The 14,036-nt window shown below is 42.9% G+C and overlaps 1 protein-coding gene across 2 annotated transcripts in view; it reads right to left on the bottom strand.

Annotated features, from left to right (window-relative positions):
• Window positions 1-2,469: 2,469 nt before the first annotated feature.
• LOC143292423 (uncharacterized) overlaps window positions 2,470-14,036 on the bottom strand; it is a 130,303-nt gene continuing 118,736 nt past the window's right edge. For both annotated transcript variants that reach the window (XM_076602690.1, XM_076602691.1), the window contains one exon: window positions 2,470-6,959. In XM_076602690.1, coding sequence (XP_076458805.1) covers window positions 6,910-6,959 — 50 coding nt within the window. In that variant the 3' untranslated portion in view covers window positions 2,470-6,909. The remainder of the gene's footprint in view (window positions 6,960-14,036) is intronic.

Genomic DNA, 14,036 nt, shown 5'->3' with positions numbered 1-14,036 from the left:
CAACCACCACCAGTAGCAACACACGACAAGAACATCACAACCACCACCAGTAGCAACACACGACAAGAACATCACATCCACCACCAGTAGCAACACACGACAAGAACACCACAACCACCACCACTAGCAACACACGACAAGAACACCACAACCACCACCACTAGCAACACACGAGAAGACCACAGCCACCACCACTAGCAACACACGACAAGAACACCACAACCACCACCAGTAGCAACACACGACAAGAACACCACAACCACCACCACCACTAGCAACACACGACAAGAACATCACAACCACCACCAGTAGCAACACACGACAAGAACACCACAACCACCACCACCAGTAGCAACACACGACAAGAACATCACAACCACCACCAGTAGCAACACACGACAAGAACACCACAACCACCACCAGTAGCTACACACGACAAGAACACCACAACCACCACCAGTAGCAACACACGACAAGAACATCACAACCACCACCAGTAGCAACACACGACAAGAACACCACAATCACCACCAGTAGCAACACACGACAAGAACACCAACACCACCACCAGTAGCAACACACGACAAGAACATCACAACCACCACCAGTAGCAACACACGACAAGAACATCACAACCACCACCAGTAGCAACACACGACAAGAACACCACAGCCACCACCAGTAGCAACACACGACAAGAACACCAACACCACCACCAGTAGCAACACACGACAAGAACACCACAACCACCACCAGTAGCTACACACGACAAGAACACCACAACCACCACCAGTAGCAACACACGACAAGAACATCACAACCACCACCAGTAGCAACACACGACAAGAACACCACAATCACCACCAGTAGCAACACACGACAAGAACACCAACACCACCACCAGTAGCAACACACGACAAGAACATCACAACCACCACCAGTAGCAACACACGACAAGAACATCACAACCACCACCAGTAGCAACACACGACAAGAACACCCCAACCACCACCAGTAGCAACACACGACAAGAACACCACATGCCACCACCAGTAGCAACACACGACAAGAACACCACATGCCACCACCCCTAGCAACACACGAGAAGAACATCACAGCCACCACCACTAGCAACACACGACACGAACATCACAACCACCACCAGTAGCAACACACGACAAGAACACCACAACCACCACCAGTAGCAACACACGACAAGAACATCACAACCACCACCAGTAGCAACACACGACAAGAACACCACAGCCACCACCACTAGCAACACACGACAAGAACACAACAACCACCACCACTAGCAACACACGACAAGAACACCACAGCCACCACCAGTAGCAACACACGACAAGAACACCACATGCCACCACCAGTAGCAACACACGACAAGAACACCACATGCCACCACCCCTAGCAACACACGACAAGAACACCACCACCACCACCACCAGTAGCAACACACGACAAGAACACCACAACCACCACCACTAGCAACACACGACAAGAACACCACATGCCACCACCACTAGCAACACACGACAAGAACACCACCACCACCACCAGTAGCAACACACGACAAGAACATCACAACCACCACCAGTAGCAACACACGACAAGAACACCACATGCCACCACCACTAGCAACACACGACAAGAACACCACCACCACCACCACCAGTAGCAACACACGACAAGAACATCACAACCACCACCACTAGCAACACACGACAAGAACACCACCACCACCACCAGTAGCAACACACGACAAGAACATCACAGCCACCACCAGTAGCAACACACGACAAGAACACCACCACCACCACCACTAGCAACACACGACAAGAACACCACCACCACCACCAGTAGCAACACACGACAAGAACATCACAACCACCACCACTAGCAACACACGACAAGAACATCACAACCACCACCACTAGCAACACACGACAAGAACATCACAACCACCACCACTAGCAACACACGACAAGAACACCACAACCACCACCAGTAGCAACACACGACAAGAACACCACAACCACCACCAGTAGCAACACACGACAAGAACACCACAGCCACCACCAGTAGCAACACACGACAAGAACACCACAGCCACCACCAGTAGCAACACACGACAAGAACACCACAATCACCACCAGTAGCAACACACGACAAGAACACCACATGCCACCACCACTAGCAACACACGAGAAGAACACCACAGCCACCACCACTAGCAACACACGACAAGAACACCACATGCCACCACCACTAGCAACACACGAGAAGAACACCACCACCACCACCACCAGTAGCAACACACGACAAGAACACCACAACCACCACCACTAGCAACACACGACAAGAACACCACAACCACCACCACTAGCAACACACGACAAGAACACCACAACCACCACCACTAGCAACACACGACAAGAACACCACAGCCGAGAAGAATGCACAGTTTATTTTGCGAACAGCACGGCGACAAACACTGAGCGCCAAATGACACATGGCAGCTTGCTGTACATAGCAGACCGCAGGGAGACAGACAGACAGACAGACAGACAGACAGATGAACTACAACACTTATCAGATTCATATGACAGGAGAAGCATGTGGATCAGGTAGGGTAAACAAACCGTATCACTCAGATTGAATACATATATTTATCCATAAAGACATTTTAAGAGAAATCAATAACAAAGGGCTTGGAATTGTTGGAAAAAAAAATCTTTTGATGTTACATTGTAGCAATATCAGTTGTCGCTTTTTGGACCGACACGCTACCTCACGTTATTTACCGCTTTTTTTTTCTTTTTCCTTTTTTGTTTTAAATCCATGTTTTAAAATGGTTTGGTTGGCTTCCGTACGGTTGAACAGAATCATTACTTTCTGAAAATCGATTGCAGATTATTGAGTCGTGTAAAGGATTTTGCTGAATGAAAGTTCTAGAACCACACTATTTCTGTGTACTTCGTATAAAGCGTTGAATCCAGAGCGCGCGCTTACCGTATATCTGAGGTCTTTAGTGTATGAAATTTATCCGCGCATGCGTGAATGTTTGTCCCTATTGGAAACAAACCCATAGAGGCAGACACACACTTGAAAGCAAGCAACAACTGTGAGTAGAAAGCAATTCGCAGCAACCTATTGCGAATATTGCCCGTGGCATTGGCCATGGTGTTCGGAAGATTGGAAAATCGAAGCTTTTGATGCAGTATAGTTTTTGAAGAAAATAAAGTATAGTTTTGAAGAAAATAAACTCCATCGAAACTGCAGTAAAGACTCGGTTACCTGGCAGTGAAGTGTGTAGACAAAAATATCGCAGATCAAAGAAACGTGTAAAATACACGAACAAAAGAAAGAAGCTTTTCGTCTTGTAATTTCATTTTCCTTCCTTCTTTTTGTGTGTATCTTTTCCTGTCATGAAATGTGTGCGTTTTCCTTGTAGTTTCTCTTTTTCAAACTGTGTGTTAGGAGGTGCAGACAGTTTGGTCAAATCACACATAAGGACACACTTTTCCACTTGGGGCTAAAGTCTGCATTGAACTGAAGCCTTTCACTGAAGACAAAGAATCGTGAGCCGGGCAAAGCGTAACCGTTTTTGATGGGTAGATGTCTCCTTTCTGTCTGTGTCTGTAGCATCGAGTGCGGCCTCACTCTCTACCCAGGTAGACCAACAACTGTACCAGTGGTAGATAAAGTCAGGAACTTGTTCACTGGTTACCTTTCGGTTTTCTTTTTTTTCTAATCAGGGTGTGGCATGTTGAAGTCTGTGCACCCTGGCACCACTTCAGAAGTAGAAGAAGGTATTTAAAAAAAAATCCTGCCAATTAACTTTCTCCGATCAGTCTAAAGACTGTCGAGTTTGATCAATGTCATGTATTGTTGGATACAGAAGGAAAAAGAAGAACAACGCATAGAACCACACAATCAATGTTAAAGCGCTGACTTTCTACATTGCAGTGAGAAACAAAAACACACAAAAAATACATTGAGCAGATTCAAATGTAAATTGCGAACAAATGCACCGTCATCTGATTTCACAAATATGAATATGTTGATGGGGAGATGGCGAGAAACGGGGGAAGGAGGGGGTGATGCAGATAGAGGAGAGAGAGAGAGAGAGAGAGAGAGAGAGAGAGAGAGAGAGAGAGAGTCTTTGAACACCAGGAAAGGTTAATCAGAACAAAATGTAAACACTTTCAGTTTTACACGTATGTTTATTTTGGTATATCTTGAATAGCTTTGTAAACATTAATGAACAACAGTCATGAAAATAACTCAAAACGACACCCAGCAACCAAAATACTGACGACACACGAACAGACCAGACAAGCGAATAAAGTCACAAACTAGTTGTTGAAGAAAGTCGTGACAGAGGTTTTGAGTAGGGGTTGGGGGAAGACACATGCATTTCTCGAACTCAGATTTATGTTTAATTTTATGTCACTCATCGTTGACTTCTTTGGTATTCAACGCAGAGATATTTTGAAACTCTTCCGACGTATTTATGTCTATGAAGCAAGGAAAAAAAAGGTTGACCACAAGCCAGGGTCTTGGGAAAGGAAGGGAACAAAGCGTCTACAACAGTTATAATCTTCTATAGCTGCACAAAGGCTTGACTTTTATCCACAGCGAATGACGCACATTTATAGAATACGATCGCCAGTAACAGAGGAATCAAATTGACAACAATAACCGAAACCAAAACAAAAAAGAAGTAATTTTTCAGTATACATATGGTATTACACCATACTTGTTAACGTTATTGTCATGTGTGAATGCACCGAGGTTATTGATATTGTTATTGTCTGAAAAAACATTGAAATACCGTTTGTTGTTGGTTTTTTTTGTTTGTTTGCAGTCACATAGCTTGTACTCCTTCGTGCTGAGAGTGACATAAGTGTTGTGTAAATGGTCGTATATCAAGCTGTGCTGTCTGGAAAAACCCGTTCATCTTCTTTGAGCCCCACTCCCCATGCTATCGTGTAAAGTTCTGCATGCCCATGAAGCGATTGTTCTTGTAGTGTATCTTCTTTTCTCATTTTGCGGGACGGATAAAAACGTCCAAGACTGGGAGAGAAATAACGTAAGTTTGGGTCCCAGTGATGTTTTCTCCGTAAATGTATTTCTGCAGCTCTACACTGGAATATCTGGATTTCCTTTTGGTTGAGTGGAGGAAACAGGAATTGAATTAAATCAGTCTAATTATACAGTCACAGAAGTAGTATCTAACCGATGACAGGAACACAGCGGTAATAAACAGAAACAAAAGCAGTGGACACAAATACAAGAATGGCAAGAAACTCGCGGCGTGTATTGGCAAAGAACTGTTAAGCGCATGTTTTCTCCTCAACGCTAAGATTACAACCAGTTGGCATCATGTGATGTCGTTTTGTCACTTGATCGTTTTAAGGTTAGTTAGTCACAGTGAGTCTTTTCATTTCTGCTTTGTTTTTGTGAACAACATGATATCTGTTTATCAGCTTAACATAACGAAAGATGAATAGGAGCTGTTGCTGTCTCACATAATACATAATTCAACTGGCTACGTATTAAGCAAACGCGAGGCTAAAGAAAGTATGAGCAAAACCATTAAAAAAGCAAACAAACAAACAAAAAGTGCGAACAGCTTAGCTTTGTCTGCAGAGTATTCCAGGACTATGAGAGAAGAAACTGTAGCTTTTAAGTGAAGGAGCGGGACGGAGAAATGTGTATTTCCACCTTGTGACGCTGTGCTGTCACTTTTCTCGTCTGAACTGAAACAGTTGCATTTGTGTGAAACGCATCCCTGAGTTTTCAGTTCATAGCCATTCAAGAAGCTAGACCGACTGTGTTGCTACCAAACGGTAAATAACTGAATGCTGATGACAAGCAGAAGCACTGAGAATGCATTCAATCTGATGGTTTTCAAATTCCTTCCTCCCTTTTCTTTCTAACCCATACCGTCTCCACACCGCGCGCATTAAATTTTGTTTGTGGGAAAACTTTTCGTCTGATTTGAGTCGTTTACTGCTTTATGGGTACTGTGACGATGGTGGGTGTTGAGGTCATTGGTTTAGTAATCTGCATCACATCTTGCAATTATTGCACAGCGTTTGAACGCAAGAACACCCCGGGGAAGATTGTCGGTCTTTGGAATGCAAAAATGCTAACAATGTAAGTTTTGGGGATGCAAAATGCCAACAATGTCAGTGTTTGGAATGCAATAATGCTACCAATTTTGCTGCATCCGAACCGAACCGGTTAAACAGCTGTTTGCTGTCACACCGTAGAGTGTTAAGACTGGAAATCTTTAAAAACATAAGACTTTTTTCCATTGAAAAAATGGCAATGCTTATTGCATTCCGTTTACTGAACAGAAAATAAATACGTCATCAAGCTGGCACAACAAACATGAAGGTTATCCTTTTTCAAAGAGGAAGGGAGAATTAAGGAGATTTTTTTTGTTTTGGAAAGTGGCTCACGTAATGTCAGAAATTCAAACCGAAACGGGGAAATGACATACATTACTGCTGTGTCAGAGACCAGCAGAATTGCCTGAACTCGTCAATGCACATTATGCTTAATTAATATCCATTTGCAGTACACGGCATTTGACAGCCACGCGTACTTGGGAGTAATTTGAGGTAAGATATCAAACAATATTATTGTTTAAAGCCTGCATGTCGTACCGAACCAAGAAACAGACAGGAACGAAAGTGAAGGAACAGTATGGACAGTAGACGAACAGTTTCTCAGTTTTCCTCGTGAGCATAACTTGCACAGTCGTTAGTGTTTGTCTGGTGGTGTTGCCGCTAGTGGTGTTGCCGCTGCAGTGCATGGCATCCTGGTTGCCAGTGTCGTCAGATGGCGTAGTGCTGCCCTCCCACCAGGTCATTGCTGTTACTGCGCATCCACGCCGAATAACTCTTTGGATGACACGATTCCGTCCCCTGAAAACAGATTGGGTCATCATGCTTTTAAAACCTCGCACAGTGTTTCTCACTGGTGTCAAAACGAAAGACCACACACACACACACACACACACACACACACAGATATTTAATGTTCACCGAAGATGCACGATGCTTGTAAATCTAGCGCATATTTTGTAAGCAGTCATTGTGTACTATTTTCGAACAGGGACATAAAAAGCGCAACATGATTGTTGCAAGTGGAGCAAACATCTTGAAGTGTCTTGGAGAATAAATAATTAGTCTTTTGAGGAAACAGAGTTGATATATATTGATAGGAGCAGAACAGTTGTCCGTGAAGCTACGTTTTAAGACAGTTTTAACGAGTAAAAATTTTAAAATCTATCTTGTTTCACTTTGCAGGTCTTTTGCGGAACACTCTTGGTAAACAAGCTCAGAACTCCACCCTTGTAGATCGTTCCATCTTCTTGTGAAACGAATCAAAAGGTCAACGCCTGTAATCATTCAATGGCAGTCTTGCGAAATCTCTTTTCTCAGCGAAAAAAAAGAAAAAAAAAAAAAGATAAAAAAAGATGAAGCATTCTCAAAGACAACATTGTACTCATATTCGTTCTATTTCCTCTGCTCCCCTTACCCCAGTTCCTACTCAAAAAGCGCGAAGAAATGGGCAGTCCATAATAATATTCTTCTATTTACCGCGTCACATTATCCCTATTCGACTACAAAAAAATCGTAGCTGTGCCCAGTTCATTGCATGCTGACAAGGTCATGTATTCTGTAAGTTGAAATTCGATTCCCGGAATAAAAACGTTAAATGTTGATTAGAAATTAAAAAAAAAGACAGTTTGTATAAACGCGTTTTGTGATTCAACGCTCATGATATACTGACATTTATATATTCGAAATTTCACATTGAAAATAGTCTGTGACCCGTGTATATAGAAACTATGCCATGTAAATCAGACACACTTTTTTGTTTTGTTTTATTCATGGAGACTCTTCCTCGACCCAACAGATTTTTTAAACACGATCACATTTCATTTGAGTGAGAGATGGATGATGGATGGATAGTTTGTTCACACCTGGCCATTGCTACTCATGATTGGGGTACACTGTATACACCAACACAGTGCGTTAGAATAATCATCCACATGAGTTCAGTAAAGCACGAATTCATAACAGACGGCAACTGAAATGCTTTTCGTAAATAAATTTAACAGTTCCTCACAACACTTTCATTCCGATAAGCCATTAACAAACTTCACTGACGTCTCTAGAATACCTATAATATTTTGGTCGAATATTTCATGCTTTAAAATTATCAGCGCTGGACAACATAAAACAAAATGCAACTCATTTGAATTGCTTGTTTTGCATAATGGACACGCCAGATCTATTTCCGGATGCTTGCTGCAACGAAACTGATGTAGAGCAAACACCAGAGATACCGAATCTAAACTTAGTCATGACAAATTTCAAGTGTCTATCTAAATCCATTCGTAGATACAGTTTAACATCACGTGTAGTACAAAATATTCGAGATGTTTCATATATTTTGCTTCTTTTAATATCTTGCCATTTGCATACAACTAATCTGTTCCAAAACTTGTATAAAAACAAGCCGACTTCTTGAACACCTTCAATATATCTTGCATAACCTAAACCCAACAAAATTTGCAACGGACATGCGAAACTGATTTTCTTGCAGATATCTAAGTGAAATAAGCTCTATCTGGTAATCTGCATTCGACAAACCTCGTTAATTTCAGCCAGTAGCGGACATAGCATAAAAAACAGTTTGTAGACATATGACATTTGATATATGTATATATTGTACATACATAAATACATATATATATACATATATATATATATATTTTTAGAGAGAGAGAGAGAGAGAAAAAATTGGTCTCTGCTTGCGAATCACTGCAGGTAGTGCGTTGTTTGAGGCCAGCGACACAGATGGATACGACAAGACAGAGCTGTGAGGAGATCAAATCGTGGATGAAAGCATTGTGAAACAAAAGTTGATCGGAGACTTTCTGGGATTAAAAATCACACAGAGCTCTGGCATTGCTTTTGTCCACTCCTGTTTGCAGTCGTTGACCCGCTTGTCATGATTCCCCCACCATCTCCATCTTTTCTTTGAGGTTCACCCACATTTTTTTTTTCTGAGTGTTTTTCCCCATTGCATACAGTAACCCTATCTTCTGGAACTTCTTCACATGACATTTGCTCTTTCTCTATCGCTCTCTTTCATTCTTAGGGCTCTTCTTTCTTTTCTTTTTTTTTTTGAAATTCTTTTTTCATTTTCTGCTGAAGTGGTCAATTCACTTGCACTGCCTCCATTAAAATCTCTTTGTTCTCTCCCTTGAATTGATATCTTTTTGCATCTTCTTTTTTCCCCCCTCATGAATTGATAATTTCGTGAAAGTAAAGGGTCTTGAACATCCGCTCATCTTAGCGTCACGTATTCGTTTTCTCTCACGTTTCTGTTTCTGGTGAGTCCGACAGTCTTTTTTTGTTCAAATTGTTGTCGGTGTCTTGCTGACGTAAGCAAAATTCAAATGAGTGGATTATTTCCAAAACATCAAGACTGAGTTATTTTTGGCTTTAATCCCAAAATAGTTAACGATCAAGAAACAAGAACATTCGACAAGTGTTTGCTGTTGTATGGCAAAAAATAAACGTTGCCTTTTTTTAATTTTTTTTTTATCCGCATCCTCTTTTCCTTTGTTATATTTTGGTGCGGCAGTGTGTGTCAGTGCCAGAGATGACACTGTTCCCCCCTCTTTCTGCCTGCTTCTCATCCTATTTCCGGTTGCGGTTGTAGCTACGCGGATAAGAAAATTGAATTTCGCCAGGCGGAAGAATAGGAAATCTTGGCGTTGGGGTTGTCAGGTGTTGTATTACCATACACGTCACTCCAGCCTCTAATTTTGCCATTCGCCATTGGCCCTCACGAGCCATTAGCATACAGAACGTGCTAACGATGTGACTTGGGATGGGCGAATCCCATAACGAGGCTCCCAGTGACAAGCAAAGATCACAGAAGCGGCAGTTGTATCGGCTTTTGATATCAAGGGTTGGCATCTAGGAATTGACTTCATTAACTGCATGTCTACCTTCTTTACAGGAGAGAGGGCGAGCTGTTTTTTTTTGTGTGTGTGTATGTGTGTGTGTGTGTGCGTGTGCGTGAGAGAGAGAGAGAGAGAGAGAGAGAGAGAGAGAGAGAGAGAGAGAGGCAATGAGTGTAGCATTTCACCGCAAATGTGATTTTCGAGAAAAGGAAAAAGAAAAGAATACACACATGTTGGAAAGGAGAAAAAAGACTGAGTCTCCTGGCGGAAGAAAGGAACGACAGAATGAACAAGAGGACATAAAAAGAAGAACACAGATGGAACAGAGAACACCAGATTCCAAGGACAAAGGAAGCTTTAATTTCACAGGCCGAGGGACGCTGACATGTACTTCATTGTAGAGGCCATCCAGGGTGACACACACACACACACACACAAACCTGAACGTTTTGTTATGGGAAGAGTGATAGGGTAGAGAAGGAGATGGGGGATGGATGAGTGGTGAGAGCTCTTGAACAATGAGGGATCACACACACACACACACACACACACACACACACACACACACAGGGGAGGGGGGGGAAGAGAGAGAGAGAGATTGTTTCAGTTTCAAGGAGGTGTGAAAGCGTGCGGTGTCATTTATATGCCTGATATTGGAATAAACCCTACGCTCTGATCAGGCCTTGAGGGGCGCGGGAGGTGGAGACGGTATAGGAAGACACCGATCAGTACAGTTGATACAGAACTGAAGAGGGGGTCGGTGGGCAGAAAAGAGGGAGGGGAGTGTTGAGGTGCGGGAGGCACGGGCATTTTTTTGTCGGGATGCGAATTTTGATGCAATACTTTGTTTTTGTCCTCGAAATAAAAACATTCTTTAAAAAAAAAAAAAAAAAAAAAAATATATATATATATATATATATATATATCAGGGTGCACTGGTTCCAGCACGTACTCCTAAACATTTGTTGTGTTTCGTTTTGCAATAACAGCAGCTGAACTTGTCAACAACCACGCAACAGATCGCCCTCCCGTTTTCTCTCAGGCCATATTCAAATGCACCAAGTACCACGAAAGGTTGCACTGTCTGGAAGAGCTGTTTTTTTCTGAAGGGAGGGGAAGAGGAGAGGGTTGGAGAAAGGGTTCTGTACTGAATAATGTCATACAACTGTTCGTTTGTGGACGGCGATGTCTTGCAGGCCGTAGAACAGATGGATGTCGGTGCGTATCGTTGCAGCGGAATACTGGAAATGCATTGCAGCGGTTGTTTTTTTGTTTTGTTTGACTCTTGTTCACAATTACAAATCGAATGAGATTTTAACATTTCGACCATGGACACAGTTTACAGATGGTCTAGATTACACGGCTGGAAGATCAATTATCATGTTTTGTTTGAATGCGTCCTGCGGATCACCAGTTACACGTACGGCAAGTTTGCTCTCAGTCTCAAGTCTTGAATCTCCATAATCTTTTGTACATAACTGTGATGTATGGACGTAGATGGTAAACATTTCTTGTCCTTATCTCGAGGGTTTCTTGAAATTCAAGGGTTAATCTGTTATTTAGTGTTCTTGCCACCACCACCCCTTCCACCCCCAAAATTAATATTAATCAGAATTCCATACCTTCTGGTGAAAGCACAGTGAGAAGAGAAACTACTGGTTCAACATCCCTGTGTCGTTTTTAACACAAAAAAAGTTTCAAGTCAGGCCTCTGCGGGTGGGGTGTGGGCAGAGGAGAGTGGGTCAGAAGAAAAACACTGAAATGCTATTGAAACAGACATTTTCTGAACTGTTTACTTCTTTTAATATTCACTGGTCGCCATACTGTGCATGTGTACTCATTTCGTTGGCACTGATGCCAGGACGCAGTTGTAACATTGAGCGTTTTGCATGACTCCTTTTCAGTGGAAAACTGAACAATTATCTCAGCGTGCTGTCATGCTTTTGGATTTCTTTCAACATCTTCATTTAAAGATTAATCGTTTTTGTTTTATTTTAAAATTTATTTCTAAGAAAGGGTCGTTTCTTTCCTATATATCTTCGTCTTTTCTGGTATGATGACTGTCGTACTGCGCACGCTGTGTGTGCGTGCGTGCTTGTGTACATGCGTACAGGTATATGTGCGTTCCCGTGTGTGCAGTGGCGCGCCTGCGTTTGCCATTGATTTCATCTTACAGGAGGTTGGGGTGGTGGGCAGAGATGGGGGATAAGAAGCAGATTGAAAAAAAAGCGAAGATGTAAGAGGGACATCAATTAAGTGTCGGGGCTTACATATGAGACTCTATTTTCTGTAGTTCATTTTCTTTTTAACTGGGCCATGGCCTGCAGCCGTCCAGAGGGGGAGCACGAGAAGGGGCAGAGAGAGAGAGAGAGAGAGAGAGAGAGAGAGAGAGAGAGAGAGAAGTGGGTGGGTGGATGGGTGGGTGGATGGAAAATAAGGTTCCATAGTTCTCGTAATGTAAACAGCTTATCTCATTATTTTCTTCCCGATCGTTCCTTCCCACGAGTCGTGGTTTCAGGTGGGGGGGCCAATCGAAGTCGGTGCTTGAGGGAGTCAATGAAGGAACTGTATTATATTCCTGACATATGGGGGTCTGTCGATCTAACCGAACACCGTGGTTTACCTGTAACTGCTCACCGCTCACTCAGGTTACAGAACAATCGACATTGGCACGAATCGACTGCTGACTTGGTGGGGGGTAGTTCACCTTCGGTCTTATCCATAAATAGTGAATGATTGGTTTGTTTGACAAAGGTTCCGTTTCTTTCGTTTAAATAATGCACTGTTTAGAGTCTGCCTAAAATGGAAACACGGTACTTTTCATGCACGGAAAGACATTTCTTTCGTTTATCAAATGAGACTATGAAAAGGCACACTGTAGGAGTATTGTCATACGGACTAAACGTTTGCTGGACGTTAAAGATTGCCTCTGGCGAGGATAAAACTAGAATGTTGAACTTAAAACTGTCCCACCACTATGAAAGAAAAAGAAGGAACAGCGTCTATCTTTGCGTTGTAGTATGTGACCTATATCCTAGACTGTTAGAATCATGTCCATATTTTGTTCACGGCCTTCCAGAGTAAATTTTATTCACTTGACCGCGTGTTGAAGCCTGACTGCAGGGTGTTCATATTGGAGTAGCGCCCTTGTCCTATAGCCTTCATCCGGGTTCTGACATGGTGGTATTCCTTTGACGTCACTGTCTTCACCTTCACTGTCTTCACCTTCTCTGTCTTCACCTTCTCTGTCTTCACCTTCACTGTCTTCACCTTCTCTGTCTTCACCTTCTCTGTCTTCACCTTCTCTGTCTTCACCTTCACTGTCTTCACCTTCACTGTCTTCACCTTCTCTGTCTTCACCTTCTCTGTCTTCACCTTCTCTGTCTTCACCTTCTCTGTCTTCACCTTCACTGTCTTCACCTTCTCTGTCTTCACCTACTCTGTCTTCACCTTCTCTGTCTTCACCTTCTCTGTCTTCACCTACTCTGTCTTCACCTACTCTGTCTTCACCTTCTCTGTCTTCACCTTCTCTGTCTTCACCTTCTCTGTCTTCACCTTCTCTGTCTTCACCTTCTCTGTCTTCACCTACTCTGTCTTCACCTTCACTGTCTTCACCTTCACTGTCTTCACCTTCGAAGTAACCGTCATTTCATTTTCCCTTTTCAGCTTTTCCAGTCTTTCCACATCCTTACCTCCAGGACCGTCCCTCACACTGACCTGCATTGACAGAGTTGGAGTTGGATGTTGTTGTGTCCTGGGTCGACTTTGATACTGTTGATACTAGGGAAGTCATCATTATGCCTTGATTTTTTTTCAAGGCCCGACTAAGCGCGTTGGGTTACGCTGCTGGTCAGGCATCTGCTTGACAGATGTGGTGTAGCGTATATAGATTTGTCCGAACGCAGTGACGCCTCCTTGAGCTACTGATACTGATACTGTATAAAAGGCCGAGTTTAATGCTGTGGTGTGAGGGGTTGACTTCGATGCAAAACAACCACAAAAAGCAAGCAAACAA

Source organism: Babylonia areolata, chromosome 18, assembly GCF_041734735.1.
Source record: "Babylonia areolata isolate BAREFJ2019XMU chromosome 18, ASM4173473v1, whole genome shotgun sequence".
NCBI lineage: Eukaryota > Metazoa > Mollusca > Gastropoda > Neogastropoda > Buccinidae > Babylonia > Babylonia areolata.
Note: the sequence above shows the minus strand (reverse complement) of the source record. Positions and strands in the feature narration are given on the sequence as shown.